The sequence below is a fragment of the Schistocerca gregaria genome, chromosome 1, assembly GCF_023897955.1.
Source record: "Schistocerca gregaria isolate iqSchGreg1 chromosome 1, iqSchGreg1.2, whole genome shotgun sequence".
Lineage (NCBI taxonomy): Eukaryota > Metazoa > Arthropoda > Insecta > Orthoptera > Acrididae > Schistocerca > Schistocerca gregaria.
Genome location: NC_064920.1, coordinates 550556939 through 550582580, shown reverse-complemented (window position 1 = coordinate 550582580; position 25642 = coordinate 550556939). Strand labels below are relative to the sequence as shown.

General features: G+C 38.6%; 1 protein-coding gene across 10 annotated transcripts in view; it reads left to right on the top strand.

Moving 5' to 3' along the window:
* The window catches only part of LOC126356053 (protein pellino-like), a 237675-nt gene that overhangs the window by 116266 nt on the left and 95767 nt on the right, over nucleotides 1-25642 (top strand). For 7 of the 10 annotated variants that reach the window (XM_050006778.1, XM_050006783.1, XM_050006749.1 and 4 more), the window contains exons 2-6: nucleotides 1864-1935; nucleotides 8007-8108; nucleotides 8901-9030; nucleotides 15571-15672; nucleotides 17106-17285. In XM_050006778.1, coding sequence (XP_049862735.1) covers nucleotides 1864-1935; nucleotides 8007-8108; nucleotides 8901-9030; nucleotides 15571-15672; nucleotides 17106-17285 — 586 coding nt within the window. The remainder of the gene's footprint in view (nucleotides 1-1863; nucleotides 1936-8006; nucleotides 8109-8900; nucleotides 9031-15570; nucleotides 15673-17105; nucleotides 17286-25642) is intronic. The other 3 variants (XM_050006791.1, XM_050006801.1, XM_050006809.1) reach the window with 1 other exon arrangement.

Genomic DNA, 25642 nt, shown 5'->3' with positions numbered 1-25642 from the left:
ACACAGCCACACCAACATGTAATGGTAGCGAAAACTCTGTGCTTGTTGAACAAATTGTAGAAAATCAATGTGCAATGAAAAACACACAATAAATAATCATGTTGCCTTTACACAAGCAAATTAGAAACACAACAAAGTCAATAACTGTAAGTGGTATGCTAAACAATGTGATACATAGTGCTTCTCAGTTGGAAATTCATAATAAAGAGAAAAATAAAATAATGTTTTGCAATTTGCAAACGACATGTGTTTGTTTATTTTTGACAATCGCTCCTTCCACAAATGTAAATATTTTTTACTACAAATTTCTTTAAAGATTATCATGCAACAGTTTTGCGGAAGGAAATCAAACAAACTCACTGAAGATTGACAAAAAGTGCTGAAACATGTCTGGGTGAAAACAGAATGACAAAGTGTCTTGCATAAGTCAGATTTCGTCTCCTATTTTGCTAAATGATGGTCTCTTATGACAGCTGTCAATGATGATGACCCTAGCAGATATTTGATTTCTTCTTTTGTTTTGTGAAAAATGTTTTTATAGGAAACCTTACAATTAGGAATTACTAAATCAGTCCTCTGGTGGCAAACTTACTGATAACACAGTGGTTTTATCATATCTACAAAGCGACAAAAACAGTCATTTGGTGTGTTTTCAGTTTTGGCACTTCAGACACCACCTGGTTGAAAAGCATAATACGTTTCATATATTATGTGCTACCGCGCAAAATCTTCTATTTATAGGCTTTATAGACAGAACCTGCCCCTTTCTATCCCTGATAAACCACTTATTTGGCAAACTATTATAGAATCCGAAGTTAATTCATCATTTTCAGTACCAGAATCATCGCTTACTTGGTAAGATGATGGTGCTAGGTTCCTTGGTTGAAATGTCCATCTTCCCCATGGTCACCCACAGATTATTGTGATTGCTTGTTTTCCTCATTTGCTGCTTCAAAGTCTGGCTTTGTATCACTGTCATCTGTACAGCCAAGAGTATCTTCATGAAGAAAATCTTCATCTTCACTAAACTGCCCATTGTCTGTGTGTTTACCAGCTCCTTGGAGTAAATAACCCAAAAAAAAAAAATCAAACTCAGCACCAACCGTATTGTGCTGTTTTCAGTATGAAAAGATGAGATTAGCACTGAAGAGAGCCAGTGTCTTACAAACTAACAGTCTTCTAACTGTGACTGCTTGCCACTTTGCCCAAGATGCAAAACTACGTAAATTCTAAGTGATAAAACAAATATTCTGCATGTGAGAAAACAAGCACGCCATTACTAAACGTTTGTAATGTGTACAGGAGCACCAGTGTCAGCAAACTGCTGGAGTTGGGCTAACGATGATGTTTGGAACAGCTGTGTTGACACCAGACGAGACTGTTTTTTATGAAACAGATTCCTGCTTCTCAGTAATGTTATCTAAAATTATGAATTCAGCCATTGTTAGCAATGTTAGCCATGAAGGTATCCAGGAGCCCATGTTGCTCGTCTGTCAAGACTAGCAGGAACCATGAAGAGATACTAACTATCATAAATTTTACAACAGTTTTTGTGATGTTGAGATTGTCAGTCAAAACAGTGGTATGGCGTTTTTATTTTTTCTAGCCTACATATATAACTTCAAAGCATTAAATAATGTCATTTGAAAGCAGCTTACTATCCTTTACAATTGCGATTTTTTTTTCTTTAAAAAGTATAAATTTTTGATTTTGTTTTGTATTTAGGTCATCTTGCCGTAATCACTAAGATCTACATTTCGTTCATCACATTAACTCCTTTTCCTGCCACTATTGTTCATGTAGCTAAGTGTACTTTCTTTGGAGTCTTTAGACCTCTACATTAACCTATCTGTGTTTCTTCAGTATGTTTCAGGAACCAGTAACTACTGCACTGAAAATTCAACATTCGAGTATACCAGTAGCTGAAAAAAGGCGGTATGATCTTTATTTAGCGCAAATTGTGTATGTGTATTATAAACATGTTACAGTTATATACAGGGTGAGTCACCTAACATTACTGCTGGATATATTTCGTAAACCGCATCAACTACTGACGAATTGATTTCACAGACCGAACGTGAGGAGAGGGGCTAGTGTAATTGGTTAATACAAACCATAAAGAAAAGCACGGAAGTATGTTTTTTAACACAAACCTACATTTTTTTAAATGGAACTCCGTTAGTTTTGTTAGCACATCTGAACATACAAACAAATACGTAATCAGTGCCGTTTATTCCATTGTAAAATGTTAATTACATCCGGAGATATTGTAACCTAAAGTTGACGCTTGAAACCTCCGACGTTCAGTTGCGTGTTGTAACAAGGGCCACGGTCGGCGAGCAGCATCTGCAGACATATGTTTACGATGACGACCGTGTTTACGATTGTGGCTGTAGTGCACTGTTGTGGTTTGGTCTAGCTGTCGCAGTGTCCACATGTAGCGCTTGCTGCTATTGTTATTCTGCATTCGTCTCCGCACGCACACCAACTGTAGTACACCGTGTTACCAGATGTCTGTGATTGTGTAGTGTTGTAGGAACTATGACCATAGTGTATTCGAACTCTGAAAAGGCAGAGATGATACTCATCTATGGCGAGTGTCGACGAAATGCAGCTGTAGCCTGCAGGGTGTATGCAGAACGGTACCCGGATAGAGGGCATCCAACGTGCCGCACATACGACAGGTATGGTCGTACGCACGCAATGGAACAAACGGCACTGATTATGTATTTGTTTATATGTTCAGATGTGCTAACAAAACTAACGTGGTTCCATTAAAAAAAAAACATAGGTTTGTGTTAAAAAACATACTTCCGTGTGCATTTTTGTACGGTTTGTATTAAACAGTTACACTAGCCCCTCTCCTCACATTCGGTCTGAGGAATCGGTTCGTCAGTATTTGATGTGGTTTACGAAATATATCCAGCAGTAACGTTAGGTGACTCACCCTGTATATATGTCAGCTCTGTCTAGATAAAAGCTCTTTTGATATCTGCATATTATTTGATTTTACTGAAAAAAAAAAAAGGCTGTTTAAGTTGCAAGTGAAATCCTATTTAAATGTTCATGGCAGACTGTGCTGTTTCCATTTTTCTGGAAGCTGATGCACTTATCCATTTTCTTTTCTCCAGCTGCATCCCATTCCCCCACCACCTCTGTACAGGCAAACTGATGTCTTTTCATAATGATGTGGAATATTAATATATACTGTGTCCTCTTCTTTATGCCTACATTGTGTTTGCTTTTTTATTGCTTGAGCTTGAAATATGCAGATAATACTGTTTATGGACAAGAAGAAAATCATCTGATAATGGCTCTTACATTATAGATCACCAAGAATCAGACATTTCTAATCTCAACTTAGGTCACCATTGTTTGCATATTTTCCTTTACTCATTAGAGTAAATTTCTATAGATAGCCAAGAGCATGACATCAAAATGACAGCTGGAGGTTGTATAATGATATTATAGTCATAGATACCAGGTATTTTTGTTTTACAAAGTGCAAAATTTTACAGTTGTGAACATTTAAAACAAATTTTCCATCTCTTCACCATGTTGAAATCATGTGTGTGCATGTTTTAGAAATGAAAGTTATTTTAGTTGTTGCATAAATAGCTTGTTTCCAGTGTATACAGTGTATACATTAAAAAATGGTTTTTAACAAACTGACACATTCTGAACAATCTACATGTACATCTAAATCTATACTCTGCAAACCACTGTGAGATCCATGGCAGAGGGTATGTTCCATTGAACCAGTTATCAGGGTTTCTTTCTGTTCAATTGACTATGGGCAGGGGAAGGAGGATTGTGTGTGTGTGTGTGTGTGTGTGTGTGTGTGTGTGTGTGTGTGTGTGTGTTGTGTAGTAATTATTCAAATCAAATATGCTCAAGATCCCTGAGTAAGCAATACATAAGAGGTTGTAGTATATGCCTAGAGTAATCAGTTAAAGCCGGTTCTTGAAACATTGTTAATAGACTTTCTTGGGATAGTTTGTCCTCAACAGTCTTCCAGTTCAGCTCCTTGTGTATCTCTGTGACACTCTCCCACAGGTTAAAGAGACCTGTGACCATTCTTGCTGCCCTTCTCTCTTGCACAAGCAGATTGGTAACAATCTGCTTTGTAGATTGATTGCACTTCCCCAGTTTTCTACCAGTAAACCGAAGTCTACCACCCACTTTATCCATGACTGAACTATGTGATCATTCCATTTCATATCTCTACAAAGTGTTAACACTCAGGTATTTGTATGAGTACGCTGATTCTAACAGTGTCTCTTTGATATTATAGTCATAGATACCAGGTATTTTTGTTTTACAAAGTGCAAAATTTTACAGTTGTGAACATTTAAAACAAATTTTCCATCTCTTCACCATGTTGAAATCATGTGTGTGCATGTTTTAGAAATGAAAGTTATTTTAGTTGTTGCATAAATAGCTTGTTTCCAGTGTGCATTAACTAGCCAAAGGAAAAACTTAATCTTTCAGCTGATACTTTCTTTTCGTCTCTTGGCTTATTGCTTGGTAATTTCACTGAAGAGCCACCAATGCATTGTGATGCTGTAGTAAGACACTGAAATGGTATTCAGTTCAGAAAGATGATGGTTCAAACACTTGTCCAGATATATTAAATTCTGGACTCCATGCAATGAAGCAGTTACTAGTTTATTTGTGCAAAATTTAGCCTAAATACGAATGGCACTGTTAATTTGATACTTGATAAGGAAATGTCATTAGAATGGGATTTCAGCACTGAGGATTCTCAGAAAAGTTTTGGGAATGACTGTATAGGGAGTGCGGGTGGGTGGCTTCGTCTGAATTTGTCAGCTAACATTGTAAGTTAGCCTATTCTCACAATGTTCATTTATGTTATGAAAGTGAGTTTTGTGCTTTATGCCTTCTTAATTGTAATTTTTTTGTTTGCTATGTTTTTATTACACTTTGCAAACATTGTGTGGCACTTCTATATTTTCTCTGTCACCCGTCTCCCACAAAAGAGGCTAAATATCTGAAAGCAAAAAAAAAAAAAAGATTTTGCAGTGCCTGAACCAAGAAGGAGCTCACACTCCGGATAAAGAACAACATAAATTGATGAAACAGTTTTTGCTTAAAAACTCTAGTGAATGAGTCAGCTCTGAAAGAGAAAATAGTTCTCGACATTATATGGTACTCTGAAAGAAAATGAAACACGGTGGTTAGGGTAAAAACCTCCTTGTGTTGTTGTTGTTGTTGTTGTTGTTGTTGTTATAGCAGTAGTAGTATTCAGTCAGAAGACTGGTTTGATGCAGCTCTCCATTGCTACTATGTCCTGTGCGAACCTCTTTGTCTCTGAATAAGTAGTACAACTTGCAGACTTCTCAATCTCCATCTACAATTTTTACTTTCGCCTCTCTGACCACACTTCCCTCCAGTACTAAATTGGAGATCTCTTGGTGTCCAAGAATGCGTCCCATCAACTGATCTCATCTTTTGGTCAATCTGTGCCAAAAATTTTGTCTCCCTATTCTGTTCAGTACCTCCTTGCTAGTTATGTGGTCAACCCATCTGGTCTTCAGCATTCTTCTGTAGCACCACGTTTCGAAAGCTGGTATTTTCTTTTTGTCTAAACTGTTTATTGTTCATTTTTCACTTCCATACATGGCAACACTCTAGACAAGTACTTTCGGAAAAGACTTCCTAACACTTAAATCTGTATTCAGTGGTAATGAATGCCGCCTCTTCAGAATTACTTTTCTTGCCATTGCCATTCTGCTTTTTATACCTTCTGTACTTCAGCCATCATCGATTGCTGTACTGTACAAATAGCAAAGCTCATCTGCTACTCTAAGTGTCTCATTTCCTAATCTAATTATTTTAGCTTCACCTGATTTAATTAGACTACATTCCATTATCCTTCTGTTCACCTTTCAAGAACCTGTCCATTATGTTCAACTGCTCTTCAACTTATCCAGGTCCCGTCGCTTTCCTACTGTTTTGCATTTTCTTCAGTTTGAATCAACAGTTCACTACCAATAAATTGTGATCAGTCTAAATCTACCCCAGGAAATGCCTTACAATTTAAAATCTGGTTCCAAAATCTCTTTCTAACCATTATGTAATCAATCTGGAACCTTCCAGTATCTCCAGGTCTCTTCCACATAGACAACCTTCTTTTATGATTATTTAAAATTGTTAGTGATCATTACATTGATGCTCTGTGCAAAATTCTACAAGGCAGCTTACTCTTTCATTCCTTTCCCGCAGCCCATATTCACCTACTATGTTTCCTTCTTTTCCTTTTCTTTTTATTGAATTTCAGTCTCCCATCACCATTAAATTTTAATCTCCCTTAACTATCTGAACAATTTCCTTTATCCCATCATACATTTCTTCAATCTCTTCATCTGTAGAGCTAGCTGCCATATAAAATTGTACTACTGAGCTATCCCTATTTCACTTTTTATTTGTAGTCTTGTATTCACCCGAGTGGAATATGTAACTTCAACCTATCCATTTCCCTCTTTAAATTTTCTAAGCCACCTGCTTGATTAAGGGATGTAATATTACACTTGCTAATCTGTGGCTGGCCAGAGATCTGAATACCTCTGGAATACCTTACCCAAAAGAATACCATCATTTAACCATAAAGTATAGTTGCATGTCCTCAGCAGAAATTACTGGTAGTGTTTCCCCTTGCTTTTCAGCCATTAGCAGTACCAGTACAGCAAGGCTGTTTTGGTTGATGTTACAAGGCCAGATCAGTCAGTCATCCTGACTGTTGTCCCTACGACTACTGCAAAGGCTGCTACCTCTCCTCAGGCACCACACATTTATCTGGCCTCTCAGCAGATAACCCTTCTTTGTGGTTGCACTTAGGGTACGGCTATCTGTATCGCTGAGGCACACAAGCCACCCCACCGACGCCAAGGTCCATGGTTTATGGTGTTGGAGGGGAGGGAATGGGGGGGGGGAGTTCTTTGTATTGCCTTCTAACTTTTTAAAAATATTTGAGTGGAAATATTTTCTCAGGCAACTTTTGAAAAGTTGTGATGTCATTCTTCCTATTGTATCATTGGTCAGTAGTGAGTAAAACTTACTGGACAGTCTTTGTTAAGAACATTCATGAATTTACTTTGGTCATTAATAAACTGTGCTATCATTTTTTGTGCCTTCAGAGACTGTATTTGGACTTTTTGTTTTCTGGTAAGGAGCTTCTGTCGTGTACCCCCCCCCCCCCCCCCCCCCCCCCCCCCCCCCCACCGGCCAACTCTGAGACCAGTTTGTGGAGAACTCTTTCACTGACACTGTTATTGAAGAGAATGTCAACTGCTTATATGACTGTTGTTATACAGTCAGATGCTGATCCAATGCTATTCTTATAGGATGACGTAGTGGGATTGGAGGTCACTGATGGTTGAATTGTAATGTCAGTGAATCAGGTACGCAGCAGCTTGGAGAGAGTGTTCAGTAGTTTAAACTGTTTCTAATATATTTTTCCATATTTTGAAGATGTTGCTGTTTAGACAGTTCAGTCTTTAAGTTATTACAGAATGCAATTTTTGTGAGGAAATAGTTTATCATATGATTTTTTTTTTTTGTTTGGACTATATTCCTAGTCCATTATAATGAGATGTGTGATTTTTTAATAATGTTCCAAATGTAAGAAATTAACAGAATAGTTTGAGGAATTATATGCCAGTATTCACACAAATCAATAAGAAAATGTTTCGTTTTCGTTTGTTATTCCTATTCTCAAATTTCTTTTATTGTGGTATTAACATTTAAGTTACCAAGAGAAATATTCTAAAGAATCAATGGAGCACATCTTAAATGATAAAACAACACTGTTATGTCAAGTAGAGACAGTTTCCAAAACTTACAGATACTGGTGGGAATGAGATCCTGAGGGTTCTGTATCCTGTTCAGGCTAAGTTTCTGCTCTGTTAGTTTAGTAATAAGAGTAAATATGAACTAAAATATAAACTGAATCTGTGTATTCATCTCTCTTAATTTTCCTCTCACAGAGGTGACGAATGTTATGCACCATTGCTAAAACATCCCAGGGTATCTGAACCCCATGGCTTTATACCGCAAATAATCCCTTACGGTACCTTCTACATAGTAGGGTGAGTATGCCGAAAATTTGTAGTACATTAATGTGCGTATGTTTCAAATGTTTTACTACTACTACTACTACTACTACTACTACTACTACTACTCTTACTCTAGTCTGGTACTACTGTTACTATTATCATTTACTTTTTTTCTGAAAGATGAGACTGGACATAACAATAAACACAGGTTTATGATTAACTGTAGTTTCTACATTGAAATGGAAAATATTTGTGCTAGATAGCTGAATACAGCTATAGTGGTGTGCATGTGAGAAAATGTACAGTGGGGCGATGTGCGGTGTCGAGGGACAATGCGCCAGTTGATGCTCCAGTTAATAATATTATGCTGTCATGCTTTTAGCGTGTGCTTCGGGGTGCACATGCAACATTTAGTGTTGGTTTTCGTGTTAGTTCATGCGTTGTGAAGTCACTTCACCACTGTAGCATTCATTATGAGTGACATAAAGAAAACATTATAAGTATTAAGTTAAGAAATGACAGCGATAGTTCTCTGAATGTGTAAATTTATCTAGGGAGAGTCAGAATGGGAAACTGTGGCTCAAATAGTGCTTATTTGTAGTTCCAGGGCTGGAGATAGTGATTTGGTACAGAGTGGGGGCACACTGGTGACAGGAAAGTATGCTCTGTGCTGAAGAAGCGAGACACCTAGCTTGTTATTCACACAAATCAAAAAGAAAATTTCTCATTTTTGTTTGTTTTTCCTATTCTCAAATGTCTGTTATTGTGGTATTAACATTTAAGTTACCAAGATAAATAGTGTTGATTGTTGTGTTTTGTTTGTAGGTACAATGGTTTTAAACCACCATTTAATCGTGGAAGGGTCAAAAGCTATTGCCAAATAATTAGAAAATATTATGGGGATGGTGTCAAATACGTGAGAACTTGCATTGCAAAAACTCCGCAGGTGTTGAAGGTATGTCAGTTTAATCTTGGTGTAACCATGCTGCTGTGGTGTATTTTCTGTGTAATATATCAGTTTTCACATGAAAATTGAAAAGTAATATGTCTTACTTGCTATTCTTCTCTTACATAAGTGGGCCATTCAATGACAAGTGGTCTAATTTCAGAAAAATTTGCCTCATGACCATCCATCACTGATTTTTGTGTGATCAGTTGCACATGTTCCCAATGAACATTGGTAAAGTTTAGTTTTGACAGTTTAATATTTTCAGAGATATGGTCATTTGTTTGACCTCATACCACAGCTATCAATAGTGCACAAATGAGTTTATGGCAAATTTGTGACATATCATCTCCAGCAATATTTTCTTGAAAGAAACAAGACTAGACAGTCTTGCACAAATTTTTCACTATCTTTAGTGAAATAGTAGAAAACGCTTTCCTAAAAGCATTTCATACGGATAATTTGAAGCAAAGCTGGCCAAAAAAATAGTCTTTGAAGAATGTGAAGTTCAGCTCCTTATGTCTCCAGAATTAATCGTGGGATACATCTGAAAATTTTCACAAAATAGCTTACCAATACAATGCATAGACTACAAAATTTCACTATTCATGTGCTTTCCAGTACTTGAAAAATTGGGGGCAAAGTTGACAGTTATTCTGAAACTGCCAAAATGACTATTTTTGACCCACTGTCTTCTGCGGACAAAATTCTTTTTATAAAAAATGAAATAGAATAAAGAATCCAATAAAAAGAGTAGGTTTGTCTTTGTTGCAGCTCTAATAATTTGAGGCTCACATTTGAAAAGTGTAACCTTTTGGTTTCTGTCTTACCAAAATTTCTTCTCAAACAATCCCATCAGTGACATCGTGTGACCGGGAATGTAGCTGTCCTCATGATATTCTACAGCACATTAATGAAACCTGCTAAAAATTAAGTAGCTTGAAGTAAACATAAGTGTAGAATCTTAAAAAAAAAACTTCTATATGTAGCTTTGGTCTCTGACAGAGAAATGTACCATCAGATTGGGATCCTGTGTAAAGTATCACTTAGCAGGCTCAGAAACTTGTGGTAGAGAAACTCACTCTTGCCTGCTGTTGCACTGCTGTTGAACTTGGCCCTTATGGTGACGGGGATTGTCATTTTCACACTTTAAAAGGAACAAGGAGTTATGCTACGGTCGCAGGTTCGAATCCTGCCTCGGGCATGGATGTGTGTGATGTCCTTAGGTTAGTTAGGTTTAAGTAGTTCTAAGTTCTAGGGGACTAATGACCACAGCAGTTGAGTCCCATAGTGCTCAGAGCCATTTGAACCATTTGAACAAGGAGTTAAGCCACCATGGATCGAAAAACATACATACAATTTTTAATCAGTACTTTAATATTTCACATTAACAGCAAACTATCCTAATGCAAAGCATGCTGTACCTTAAACCAGAATTAAACCAGCACATCAGTAGCATCACACAGTAAAGACAGTCTAAGTTCTCTATAACATGAATCCATTTCAAAAAATGTCTGGAAGACAGCTATGAACTTCAAAAAATTTACGCATTGTTGACTGGTGTAAAACGTATAGGCTACTTATGTGGTGTGTGTGCAGCAGATGTTATGCAACAACTTTACTATCATGTTGTCCACTGCTTTTGTAGTGCACAGCTAAATTGTGAAACCTATAACCAGTTTGATTCTGCAGTTACAGCAGAAAAACAGACTGAAACATATCAAGGTGAGTTGTGACAAGACACCCCCTTTTTTTTTAAATTTTGTGAGTTATTTGGACTTTCTCCACTTACAGTCATGAAGAGTTTCAATATCTTCCACAGAAACTATCTTCCACAGTAAGTAATAAACAATGGCAGAGCATAATAAAAAGATGCCAGGTTTAATTTGAGTACCAGTGGAATATGGGCCCATTTTCGATGCACATCCACATTGTTCTTTTTTAGGGCGTTATATGCTTGAGTTGCAAAACCAGATATACTTTTTAGGAGACTTAGAACAAGGTGTTTCTAATTTAAAACAGTTTTGGCTTTTCTAGAAAAATCATAAACATTGTCCTCAAAACTATAGAAAAGCAACTGGAGAATGAATATGAAATTTTAAGACCTTTTATCATTAAGTTGTTACATGCAGTTTTTCAGGTGTGTGTCGCAATTACTTCCAGAAATACAAAAAGCTAAACTTCACTTTTTTTTCCTTCCGTGCAACAGTGTTTTTGGCTGACTTTGCTTCAAGTTGTACAAGACAGCTTAGTTTTGTTTCTTTCAAGAAAATATTGCTGGAGATAGTATGTCTCAAAGTTGCTGGAAATATGTACAGTGTTGATAACTGCGTGTACAGTGTTGATAACTGCGCTGTGAAATCAAACAATGGCTATATCGCCAGAAATATTGAATTAATCATCGTGGAACTCTACTAGTGTTTATTCGGAACATGTGCAATTGTCTATACAAAATTCATCAGAATTGGCATAGAATGACCCAGTTGTATGTTTACAGTGCCATGTCATTGAAAGCTTTATAATTGGAGTTATTCCAGACATAATTTTCTGAGTTCTCTCACTTGCTAAAACATATGTCATGGCTTTCCATTGTGCCTTACAGAAGAGGGTTTCAACAACAAATTGTGGTGTACCAAATCCAGAATGTGTGAAACGATTGAATGCTGTATGTTGAGACAGCTTGTATTTAGCTTGTAAAATGTTCATTTTCATTACTGTGTTTCTATCATTCAAAGAAATTTAGTCCTACACAACAGCCAGTTTGTATTTTTGATCCACAGGCAGAATCTCCCCCCCCCCCAAGTCTCCCCCCCCAAGTCTCCCCCCCCAAGTCTCCCCCCCCAAGTCTCCCCCCCCAAGTCTCCCCCCCCAAGTCTTCCCCCCCAAGTCTCCCCCCCAAGTCTTCCCCCCCCAAGTCTCCCCCCCCAAGTCTCCCCCCCAAGTCTCCCCCCCCAAGTCTTCCCCCCCCAAGTCTTCCCCCCCCAAGTCTTCCCCCCCCAAGTCTCCCCCCCCCCAAGTCTCCCCCCCCCAAGTCTCCCCCCCCCAAGTCTCCCCCCCCAAGTCTCCCCCCACCCAAGTCTCCCCCCACCCAAGTCTCCCCCCCCAAGTCTCCCCCCCCAAGTCTCCCCCCCCCAAGTCTCCCCCCCCAAGTCTCCCCCCCCAAGTCTCCCCCCCCAAGTCTCCCCCCCCCAAGTCTCCCCCCCCAAGTCTCCCCCCCCACACATATCCATTCGCACAGACACAAGCAGACATTTGTAAAGGCAAAGAGTTCGGGCCGCACACACACACACACACACACACACACACACACACACACACACACACACACACACGCCTGCGTATGTGTGTGTGTGTGTGTGTGTGTGTGTGTGTGTGTGTGTGTGTGTGTGTGTGTGTGTACACCTGTCCTTTTTTCCCCCTACGGTAAGCCTTTCCGCTCCCGGGATTGGAATGATTCCTTACCGTCTCCCTTAAAACCCACATCCTTTCGTCTTTCCCTCTCTTTCCTGAAGAAGCAACCGTTGGTTGCGAAAGCTAGAAATTTTGTGTGTGTGTTTGTGTGTTATTTTATTGTGCCTGTCTACTGGCGCTTTCCCGCTTGGTAAGTCTTGGAATCTTTGTTTTTAATATATTTTTTCCATGTGGAAGTTTCTTTATAAAGGGACTTCATTAATACAGGGTTGTACGATGGGTAGTTCACAATGTGTCTGAACAATTGTAATCGGTAAGTTTTCATGTTGAGAGTGATCATTTAATTATAATTATTTGTTGAATGACATGAGTCCTTGTGTTTTAGATTATAGTTTTGGGATGGTTTGAAGAGTGTGGAAGTCTGAGTAACCCTGGAAACATGATGTACAGTAGTTCGTGCCATCAACATAGTGCAAAGTTGGGATGTTTGATTCTTGGGAAAAGAGAACAGTGTACTGTTAGCAAACACAAGCTTATGGAATATTTTCTTGGTTTATGAATTGGACTGAATACTTCGTAGCAAATAAGGTGCATTTAAACACTGAGAAAAAATGGAAGTATTGTATGACTGGCACTGAAGCTATGGCCTAAAGTGTGCCATGCTGATGCTATACATGTTCATATATCTCAGTGTGCTTAGTACAGTTCCGATTTTAATGGGTACTAATTAAATTGATATCATCCAGTTATTGAAGAATTCATCTTATGTACAAAAGTGTACCAATGCGAACTGTTGTAATCTGAGATAGCTGGCACCTTAAGCTAAATCACCATTCACTCTGGTCTCTGACTTCATCCCCCACCCATGTCAACACTTCATGACAGAAATAATTTTTTCTATGAAATTTGTTTTTATCATATACGAATGAGACGACATATGCAAGCCACATTTTGCCTTTACAAAATTATGTGGCGTAAGAACTGAAGAGGCTTTTATTATGATGAAGATGGATTCATATATTCTATTCTTTGAACGGATACTGGCAAAGTTTTTTTTACAGAGAAGCATTGTCAAACAAAAGCTTGTCAAACAAAAGCACTGGTCTATATTTAATTTTGGAATTGAAGGCGTCGCTATATAGACATTTAGCGTGTGGCAGTGCTCCACTTGTAAGGGTAGTGGAGAGTGTGCTTTGGCTGCCTCTGCTCCCTGCTCCCTGTTTCTCAACCATAATCTCAGCGGTGCTGACCGCCCTCCACAGGTCTAAAGTTTTGTTTGGTATGGAATAAGTCGCTAAAAGAAATGTTGGCTATAGGCAAGACAGAAACATACAGGTCTCATTGTGAATCTATAACATGAGTATGCTTGACCAATTTTAAGAAAGATAATACACCAAATTTTCCATTTCAGTCTCTATTTTTTAACTTCTTAGGTATGCATCACAGTTTCACAGTAGTGTACACGATTGCTCCAAACAAGGGTATTCCCTTGGCTGCTCTGTACTGTTTTCCGACCATGTCACTAAGATTCTTCTTCATGGTGATTGTACAGTTTTGTCAGCAGAGCTCCACATGCTCGTGAAGGCATTGGACAGATGCGATGTATTCAGGGCAAATGGTTTCTCATTTGCTCCAGTTCCCTTAGTGCCTTACAATCGTTACAGATCCTGCACCCAGCTGAGAAGTTGTGTTGGGTACCAGGAAATGTGGGGATCTGGGTAAACAAACTGGCCTATTGGGCTGCTAAGGAAGCCTGAAGAGGGGAGGATTTGGCACAGTGTCCTATTCCTCAGCAGGCTGCTGTTTCTGCACTGCATAAGAAGTTCATGCAGTTGTGAGATGAGGAATGGCTTACAGTAAAGGACAATGAGCTGCAGTTGGTGAAGTAAAGTATTTAGCTATGGTGTTCCTCCTGCTGTTTACTCATGCGGGATGAAGTGACTTCACATATCTTTGAATTGGTCACTGCCCTCTTACATGGCTTTTTACCATGGGGAGAGGATTCCCCGTTTTGTGATGCATGTGATGTGCAAATCTCTGTATGCCATATTTTAACAGAGTACGTTTTATACTGTGACACAAGGGCAGAAGCAGCTATTGGTGGGTATCTGCCCTCTATTTTAGCTGATAAGGCGAGTGGGTCTAAAGTTTCAAAGTTTTGTGATGTGCCTGTACCATGTCCTAAGGTTTCAGGCTTGAGGTTGTAGTGTATTGCGGAGTGACTGGCTCATCCTTTTTTATTCTTGCAGTCCACCAGCCATGTCCATCTGCTGTATCTTTTAACTCCTTCTGTTACTTTCTTTCTGTTTAGTTAATGTTTTAATATTCGCATGATACTTCATTTTGTGCTTCAGTGCGAGTACACACATAGGTTTCCATATATTCTTACTTTAGTTATCTTGCTGTTTTATTCTCCTGTTTAGTGTGTTTTACCGACACTTGTTCCCAACTGTTTTGTGTGGGTGCTGAAGACCTTGCTGTCATGTGGCTGCACCAATATACCCATCCATCCATTTCCTTTGTAGACATTGACGTTGGTCAGAGGAAAATGTATAATGCCGTTTGAAAAAAAAAAACATTTGTAGAACAACATTGTTCTACCTTACCACACACTTCATTCGTGTGACAGCTCATATTTTCCTTCACGCAGTGTTTCTAGTCCGATTCAGGAACGGTGGCAGTTTGAGACATGGATGCAGATTGCGTTGTTGCTGGTTTCAAGTTCCTGTGTGTGTGTGTGTGTGTGTGTGTGTGTGTGTGTGTGTGTGTGTGGGCGCGCAAGTATATGCTTTGCATTTAAAGAAAACATTTATATCCAGCAGATTCTCTCTTTGTGTAGAATTTGTCAATTAGCACCATTATCAGCGACGACAACTTGCAATAAATGGAATAAAAATTCACTAAAGACACACTATGATCATGTTTAATCCTCTCATTGGCTATGACATTCACAAAAGAGTGCTCAGAACACTACTGAAAGTCATTGGCTGTCAGAGAATGTGTGACGTATGTATGCAGAACAAGCCTAAACTTGACGGCCATTGTTTGTGACTCACAGCTGTAGGTATAATGATTATGTAGTACTATGCAGATTGTAAAAGTATTTGTGATTTTGGGAAAAAAAAAACATTGTTTCAGGCGGCGCTGGATTCAAAATCACATAATGTGATTTATAAATTTTCCGTCTCTGAAACTGTTCTTGTTCAGTATGCAAGAGACAGGGAAACAGACATGTTTCAGGTAAACCATCATCATGTTATTCTCTTCTCTGTAGTGTTTGTATGGAATGAATTGTTCAAATTGGGAAACTAAAGATATTTGGAATTATATCAAGCGAATAATGTTGTTGTGGAGTGTAAATAATAGAAGTAGTGGCACTAACAACTCCCAAAATAGTTGAGATACTGAGTTGTTAAGTAAAGAGCAAAGCTTTCATCAAACCAACCTTCAGTTGAACAGCATAGTGTTTTACTGGGTATTGGAGGTGATATGCTCTTGCCTTCCTTCAAACTTTCAATCGATTTAACCAGCCGAATCTAAGCACATAAAATAACTAAGAACATAGTTAGCTTTTGGTCAAGTCTTTTGATTAGATCTAATAGAATGAACTAACACACAGACCTATGTGTGTACACACTCTTCATGGCAGTGTTCTCTTGATTGACAACATTGTGCTAGCTCTGCAGCTAGGCTATGGTTGTGTTCGGACAAGTTGATAAAGAAACAGGGAGGGTAGCAAATGTTAGGCTGGGGTGGAGAGAGAGCCATAGGCACGGGGTAGGAGTGGGCCACCAGTAAGTGTGTTGTGGCCAAAAGTAGGTGTGGTAGTGGCCACTTAACTCAACCCATGACTCTCTCACTCATCCTACATTCTCACCCTCCTGTTCGCACTCTTCCACTTTTCTATCTCCCTTTCCAGCCCACTTCTTCATGTCGTGGTATTTTGTGCATAACTCACCCTCCCTTGACTAGAGCAAGCTCACTGGTGCCACATTCCTATCTATGTGCCTGCTGCCCACATTCCAGGCCACGAGCCATTCTTAACCAACAAGCCCGATTTTTCTCGATCTCTGGTTCCCCTCGACAACACCCAAGGCACTGCAGTGTAGCTGCAGTGTCTGCACTATGTAGTTGATCAGGAGAATGTGGCTGTGCAGTCTGGAGTAATTTGTCTGAAAGTTACAGCAGTTTGCAAGTATGAAGGCATGTGAGTGATCGGCTTGCTGCAAAGAGGGCTGTAGAATACTTGACTGCTCTCTTGCTGTCCCACAGCATACACCCCAGCTGTCTCCTGCTCTGGTAATTGGTATTGCTTGAGGAATCACCACATGGGTCACAGTTTCTGCTTCTGGCATTCCGAGCAAAAATGTACAGGTTCGAAAGACTATAGCTGTTGACTCTTAATGCAATACTTGTATTGCTGCTTTATGTCACCTGTAATGAACACTACAGTGACAAAGTACCTCCACTACACATGCATACTTGCGAGTGGAGGAAAAACCACTCATAGCAGTGTGTCCAACAACAACACTTAAGTTTCTCTGCATCTCCACAAAAAAAAGGGAACCTTTTTTTCTGTGGTTCTCCATGTAGTTTGAGTTGTTTCTTCATTAAAACGTACGTTCTTTGTGGTAAATTTCAGTGTATGTACTAACAGTTTTAACATTTTGCAGATTGGACGCTCAGCTGAGCCACCAATCGATTTTGTAGTCATGGATGTAAATCGACATGCTGGGAGGGCAACAAGTACTGTATCGAGGTATGCTTGTCGTGTCCTAGCAGATCGAAAGAATTGCAGAGATGTCCGAATCTTCGCAGCAGGCTTCAATGAGGCTTGCAACATATTCTTGGGTGTAAGTTCATTAACATTTCAAATCTATATTTTGCATAATCTTTTATTTGTAATTAATCCTGATTACAGATCTTCTGATATGGTAAATGGCTATTCATCTGATTGGTAATATTTATGAATGATAAGATATGTAGCAAACAACATTGTAAATAAATGAAAATCTAATTTTCATTGGTAACAACAACTGTTCAGTGGAGTCCATATTTTAAGATGCAGACATCCAAATGTGGTGTTTCTGTGTGACATGAAGCAATGTGATGAGTTGAGGTGAGATGATGTTTATGACTGCTGACACTCAGTACTGCTCTTGCAACAGTTTTGCTTGGAGTTTCTTTTGAAGGTCAAGTTTAATAATCGCAGTGTTGCAGATTATTTTTCTTTCATTGTAATTAGTCTCCCAGAAATACAAACAATAATCCAGTAATCTTAAACAGATTGTAAGATCTAACTTTGTAAGGGTGTATGTTTTCTTTCTGATCAGTGTCATTATGTTTGTGTACTTGGAAATGAAGACTTCCCTGAAAAATGTGGACATGGGACCACATTAAATGTCGCAAATACAGCTTGCAAGAGACTCGGACTTGTTTGTGCATATCATCTTGCATTCATCAAACTGCTTTGTCAGATTACAAACGCTGTCATTGGTTTATGTAATTGTTGTTTTTGTTATTCTTGTAGTTTAATGTTCTGGCACTTATTATTTGCCTTCTTGATTCCCAGTACAGTATTAAGTGTTGTGAATTACAATTGCTTAATTTTGTACATTCCTATAATTGTATAATTGTTCTTTGTTCATGACTGAACCAATCATGTGACACAGAACACACTAGAGAGATGACAGGATGGAGATATTACACAGCAAAGAAAGCAAACGGTCATATAAGTGGATGGTTCAGCTGTGCATCCAATCTGCAAAAAATTAATACCGCTAGCGCAGACATTGAAAGCCAGTATACATTACATAGCTGAACCACCGGTTGAGATTGTGGTCATAGACTAAATTGTCATGCTGGAAGAGCAATGAGTGCTGTATCAAAATACACACATTACGTCCTAGCAGATCAAGACATATAAAGGTGCCTTAATCTTTGCAGCAGGTTTTAATGAAGTGTGAATAATTTTAAGAAATACTCGGAAAAATGGGCTAACCCTCAAATGCACAAGCTTAGAGATACGTGTTGCCACCTGTTGTTGGGTACAGTAACTATCAAAATTGACGTTGTCAGTTTTGATAGTTCCCATACCCAGCAACAGATGGCAACACTTTCTGTAGCAGGGTGTATATGACCCGGGACAACTGGGAGACCCTTGAAAGACCTGGGAATTTTTTCATCCAGAAGAAAACCAGAAAAAAACCGGGAATTGCTTAGAATTCAGGGAATTTTTCATTTTTTTAGTTATCAGTTCCATTTTTGTAGTTCTGTCTGGTAAGAGCCGATACTCTAACAAAGGATAGTGCTGCATCTCACTACTGCAGAATAATACTTCAACAATAAATCATAAAGGAGAGAGAAAAAAAAAGATAACTTAAATTGCAAAGGAAATGCGCCATATACAACCACACACAGCGCTCGTGCAAATGTCTGCCAACAGCAAAATGGGTCAAAGGCTTTAGGAAGACTATGCAATGCTTAATAACAACAAATTGCCCCTGATGAGTGTGTAGTCACAACTGTGTACATTAGATTCATTTTAGGAGTTAAGAGTGGGTGCATGCACAATTGAGCCGCGTTTGAGTAGTGATTCTCCCACTTCTGGCTACTGGAATGTAGCTGTTGGCTGTGCAAGCAGCTAGAAGCTACTGGGGAGAGGGGGCGCCAAATTCATATTCTTGAGGGACAAAAAATTGTTTCACAAAGCGCCTAGCATCTAGTGCAGTCTATTGGTTATTCATATGATTTTGAGTCGTAAGTTGATATTTGAATGCGTGCATAGTGTATGTGATGTCTGTCAGAAGAATCCTAGTCGCATGTAGAAATAAACTTTTGAAGACAAAAGGGGACGGGGCTATACGAACTGAGCGGAGTGAAGCCGAATGGGTGAATGCCAATTGCTCTCTGATTATGTGGTTGAGTGTGTTCGTGAATGATCAGTGGTGTTATAATTACTAGCGAAATCCATAAATTCAGACTACTAGAATGGTAATAGATTACTAACAGGAATAACAGGTGAGAGAGATTAAGTGTTATCTTCTCGGTGTATCCAAGAAAATGAAATTGTCACAGAAAATTTTTGGCCAGATCACTACACTAGTAAGGACCAGTTGTAAAGTCCCTGGCTAGCAGCCGCTTAAGTTCTATTCTGGAAATAACGCGGAAAACATGTTGCACGAACACGTAATAATGCCTAACCAGAAAATAGTCGCGGGATAACTAAACATGTGATTTTGGCAGGGTTAGTGAACTTAATCGACAAACAAATTTTCACAATGGTAGGAATAGCTACAGAATTGGTGATGACAAGATTGTTTGTTAGAACGAGAAAGGAGAAGAAACGGGGCATCACACAAATTATGGAAGAATAAGATTATTCCAATGTATATAAAAATTTCGTAATACTTCTCGATCTCATGCTTGAGAAACTGGTGCGTCTGAATGAAATGTGAAACTATTTCCTAACATTTTGTTTGTAGTAGGCCTAATAGGCATTTGATATTGGTACTTGTTGAATTATATTCTGTCATGTTGTAAAAATGACCATTTGTGCCAAAACAGTCATTTATTTGGTGTGTGTTACAAAACTGCTGCAATATTAGAAAGACCTATTTTGTTTTACCTTGCAGACAGTGACAAAAGACGTAATCAGATTGAGGAACCACACCAGTCTTGGGTATTCTTTGTGTTAACAGCTTTTTTGTTATTAGGTAATGACATTTTGATTTTTCATGTAGCAAAACGTATGATGAACTTTGATGAGGTAATAGATTCTTTCGCAGAAAGAAAAGCGTACCATGTAAAGCTGTAGCAAGATTAGAGAGAAAAAAATGCTAGGAGCTAAAGATTGAAGAAATGTGTACTTTCTTGCCTCTCTCTTTGTCTTTATTGGTTGTATGTATCCTATGTTTAATTTTATGTTGTGTAAAACAGTAAGTTATTAGCTAATAGGCAATAAAGAGTGCAAATCTTCTGAAGAGTTCTTGTTCTCCTGATTACAAATAATCCCATCCGTCTATTAAATGCGAGATTTTTAAGAGGGGCAGGCTGTCAAACAGGCCAACTGGGAGCAGGAGAGGCACCACAGGACATTTCAATTTTCACTGTCCTAAATATAGTTTGATGCCATCCATTACAAAATACACACATTTCATTTCCACAGAGCGAAATACAGTGACGTGGGGTAGAAGAATGCATTATGAAGAGGCGTGGCACTGACTTGAGACCAAATGTCTTAAATTTCCTTGAACACACACGTTTTGTGTTTGACTTTCCAGAAAGATGTGCGCTACAAGATGAACATATTTTTGAAAAATCAATTTTTTTATTTTTTATTTATTTATTTATTTTTTGTATTGGCCAGGTTTGCAATATCGTAGATCCGGGGCTGATTCGCAGAGCAGTTTGAGTTGTAGTGGGGAAGTGTGTAGTCTCCACGTGAGCCGTGTTTACATTTAGTGTTTTTGCTGTTTCCCTTTATTTACTCTCATGTCAAATGAAAACAAAATCGATATCTGTGGCCGGGAGCTATCAAGTTAATTAAAATACATTCACATAATTACAGAAGGCTAAAATATATCATTAGTTTCACCTTTCTGACAGTCAAACATTAATCGCCTTGTGGAACAATGAAGTTATTTTTGTCTGTTTGCTAGAGAAATTTGACTTTTATTAACCTTTCCCTCAGAGACAGTCAATGTATTTGGAAGGAAATGTTTAATTTCACAGTACCGGCTTGTTTTAACTGTTCGCTGCATTTCAAGTGCACGTTTGCATCTTGTAGCACATGTGGCATTATGCCATACTAAAGAACCAAACATAATATAATACAGTACTGTTGTTCCAAGAAAATTTACAGTCTGAAAACCGCACTGAAAAGCTTAATATCAGGTCGAGGACTACTTCATTGGGAATCTGGACATACGACTGTGCAATTTAAGTACTTACTTTAAATGTGCAAATTTTAGTATGGATCACAAAATTCCGATGCTCATGGAGTATTCTCTGATGTCTAGTTTCTTTTATGACATAATGTATGATGTTTCAATGTTTTACACGAACTCTGAAGATCAGATATTTATGTCATTATTAAAAATTTTACTGTCACATTTGTGTGATGTATCTTGAAGTGTAACACGCGCAAAAAAAATCAACATTACATACGAAAGCTTAGCTTCTCTTGCAGCTTATTAACCTTAGTGACTGATATTATATGTGAAAGCTTTTCTTTTCTTGTAGCAACACTATATATATATATTAATTTAAACTATTAACTTACCCTGTTTGTGTCTTCGTGCTACTTACTGATGTTGCTGTTGGCTGACTACATCACATGTCCTATGCTCTGAATATCCACTGTCATCGGCTGGCGAGATCAAGTGACGTGAGCTATGACTGGCTTATGAAAGCGCATTACAATTTCCATTTCAATGATTCGGAGAGTAACATGCAGTGTTTGGTGGAATTCCAACGTATAGTTTCGTAATATGAAAATTCGCAGTGTACATGAAGCTGCACATCAAAGATATTTCCAAAGCGTGTCTTTTTCCCTGAGTTTCGTTTTCTAAAGTGCCGGGAAATTCTATGCCCAAGTATAAAACCATAACTATTCAAAGGATTGATAAGGGAAAATATACTGTCACTTAACACTGGAAAAGTGTGCGTTCACCCGGGAGAAAGTGTATTTTTAACTGGGAAATCTGGGAATTTTTTTCCTTGTCCACATATACACCATTTGTAAGCTTCTACATTTGAGGGTTAGTCCATTTTTCCGCTCATCTTCATTTAAACTTGAAATGTTGCTTTCCTCATTTAAACCTGCTGGGCTTGGTTGTAAGTGTTAGAGAGGAAGTTGAAGTTTAAATGGGTTGATTGCTTAGCTAATGAGGAGGTACAGAATAGAGTTGGCGAGAAGAAACTTCTGACATAACTTGACTAAAAGAAGGGATTGGGTGATAGCGCAGATTCGAGACATAAAGGAATTGTCAGTTTAGTATTAGAGGGCAATGTATGGGGTTAAAATAATATCAGGAGACCAAGAGACAAGTGTATTAACAGTTTCAAATGGATGTGGGTTGTAGCAGCATACCTGCCAACTCTTCATATTTAGGGGAGAGACTCGTAATTTTTCACGTTTTCTCCCCATTTGTAGCCTATCATTGTCAAACCAATGGCATATGTTTTGTAAACCCAACATTTGTTTTAAGCCAGCAGTCAGGAGTCCTTCACTCATTAGTCGTTTGTAGTCTCTTTCACGAATAGGTGTTTACAGAAATCAGGAAGTCGCACATGACCCTTATATTGATTGTTATTTTTCCTGTTTTCTGTGCATTTTGTGTGCCTGTTGTCATTGTGCTTAAGTGAAATTGCTTGTTGTTCGACATTTTTATGATTGGTATAAATATTTATAGAGTGTGTGGTTAAAATGTTATTTTCCTGTGGGAGTCCCCAAAGGCTTTATTTTTGTTATTTCACATGCATCTGATTTGTCATATTCAAATTATTTTGATTTAGTGTTTTGTTTTTCGTTACAGGAAAAAGAAGCATTATTGATTAATTGTTTGTGTTTTGTACTTTGTGCCAATGTGCCATTTGTTAATCACATGGCAGAGAAAGTTTCAAAACGTGTTCAAACAAAAAAAAAAAAGCACTGAGAAAATGTTAAATAGTGTCAGTAACAATAAAAAACTGGAATTTGGTTTTAAAAATGAAAGTGACAAGTTGATACAAAGAAAATGTGCCCAAATAGTGTTTTCATAGCCGTTACATAGCTTTATGACATATGGAGAAACTCAGATTAGTTGCTTTGGGATTATACTGAAAATAGTCAATGTTTTTGATCATTCATATTTCCTGATTTTTAAAACTGAATCTCCCAGATTTTGGGTTTTAAAGGTTAGCAGATATCCAGTAGTTACTTGGAAATGAGGCACCTTGCACGTGATAGAGTAGTGTGTGGAGTGGCATCAGACCAGGCTTTGGACTGAAGAAAGTGGTGGCATTGACACAACAGTAATAATAAGGAACTTTGTAGCCTTTTAAATCCATATTGTGCATAATATTTTCTTTAGCATTTTTTCTCGTTACTTATGAAAGATAAGCACCAAACAACATTGTAAATGAATGAAAATATAATTTTCATTGATAACAGCCATTCAGAGCAATACACATTTACTACCCAACCACAATAATACTGCACTTGGCCTCCTGCAGCTGTTGCCGAAAACACATGGTGTCTTCGCAAAGTGCATCACTCTGTGAATGAATTAAAGACAGTTGTGCACTTACCATAAAATTGATCAATATGTCTTTGTGAAATACCACGATAAAACTCACGATAAACATACTGAAGTACCCCCTCACTCCCAGGTGGAGTAATAGTGTGGCCAACTAACAACACATGCAGGCATCCAAATCTGGTGCTTCTTAGTGGCATGTGATGTGATGGTGACATTTATGAATGCTATTTCCCAGTGCTGTTTTTTAAAATAGTTTTACTGATACTATTTTCTGAAGGTCAGGGGGAGTACTTGCAGTGATGCAAATGATTTTCATAGTAATTCATCTTTCCGAAATACTAACCTTAAGCCAGTGATCTTAAACAGATTGTAAGATCTAACTTTTTAAGTATGTTTCTTCTCTTTGCAATCAGTGTCACTGTCTTCATGTTTCACAAACAAATAAGGATGTCCCAGAAAAATTGAGGTGTAGAGCACCCATTAATGTCTTACATTCAGTTAACAGACTCACAGACGTACTTGTGCCCATCGTCTTTGCACCCACATCAAACTTAAATTGTCAAATTTCTACGTATACTGTCTTTGGTTTATACAGGGTGCTTTTTTTCCACCATTTGCAATCTCTGGGGACTGATCGATGAGAGGATGGACACGGAACGAAAAAAGGTGTAATGAACTTATGTCTGGAAAAGCATGGTTCCCATGCTAGAGACCATTTATTGAAACATACATTGTTAAAGATACCGCAGTCTAATACGCGACGCACGATGCAGGCATAGTAAAAGTATGTGTTAAAAATGGTTTCCATGTGCCGCAATGCATGCATATACGTGTTGTAGTGCTTTCTGTCTCTCACATTTACATCAGCCAGGCTGTGTCTGAACAGTGTTAAAGGCAGCATGAATATGCTGCTCCAGTTCCTTAACACCTGGAATAGACTCTGTATACACAATACTTAAGAGATGACCACATGACCAGAAATTGCAAGGGTTGAGATCCGGTGAATGAGCATGCCGTGCAACTGAATCACTTCATCTGATCCATTGACCAGGAAAGACACGAATGAGAAGCGTTTGCATGTTAACAGGGAAGTGGGCTGGAGAACCATTGTGTAGCAGCCGCGTAACCCTTATTCATCAGTGGCACGTCTTCCAGAATGGGAGGTAAAGTCACTTGCAAGAAACGCCGGTAGTTCTGGCCTGTTAGACTATGCAGATGGAAGACTGGTCCCAAAATATGGTCACCTATTATCCGGCTGCACTGATGCTAGTAATTTGCTGTCACCATACCATGTGGGTTCTGCATATTATCCCACAGATGGCTGTTATGAAAGCTAAAGATACGACTCTGCGTGAAGGTGGCCTCATCTGTGAATGCGGTGGATGACATACGTCCCAGAATTGTGATTGCCTGTTGAAGAAACCAGTGACAAAACTTCTTCTGATTTGGAAAGTCTGTCGCTAATAAGCCCTGCACACACTGTAGGTGGTAAGGGTAGTAACAATTGTCATGGAGAACGTTCCATTCAGTTGACTGACCCACTCTGTACTGATGGGCCAACTGCCTGGTACTGACACATATGTCACTTCCACAGTGTTAATCACATTTTTCTCCAAGTCTGCTGGCCGAACATTTAGAGTACATCCTTCATGATTTCCTGTCTCAGACATAACTGCAAAAACTTTTGGAAACATTGAACACTGTGGTTGTTGTTGGTGGGGATGTACCTCCTGATACACACTTGCTGCCCGCCACCCATTGCCATTTGCCTTTCCGTAAGTAAACACCATATTGGCAAGCTGTTGATTCAAATAAAGAATCATTGTGTACAATGATGTATCACATCCACTACAAGGTGTGTCAGCAAGAGAAATGAATTGGACGCAACATTACCAATTACTATGGTTGTATACATGGAAGAAGCCTGGAGATACTGACAGGTTTCAGATAGATTATATAATGGTACG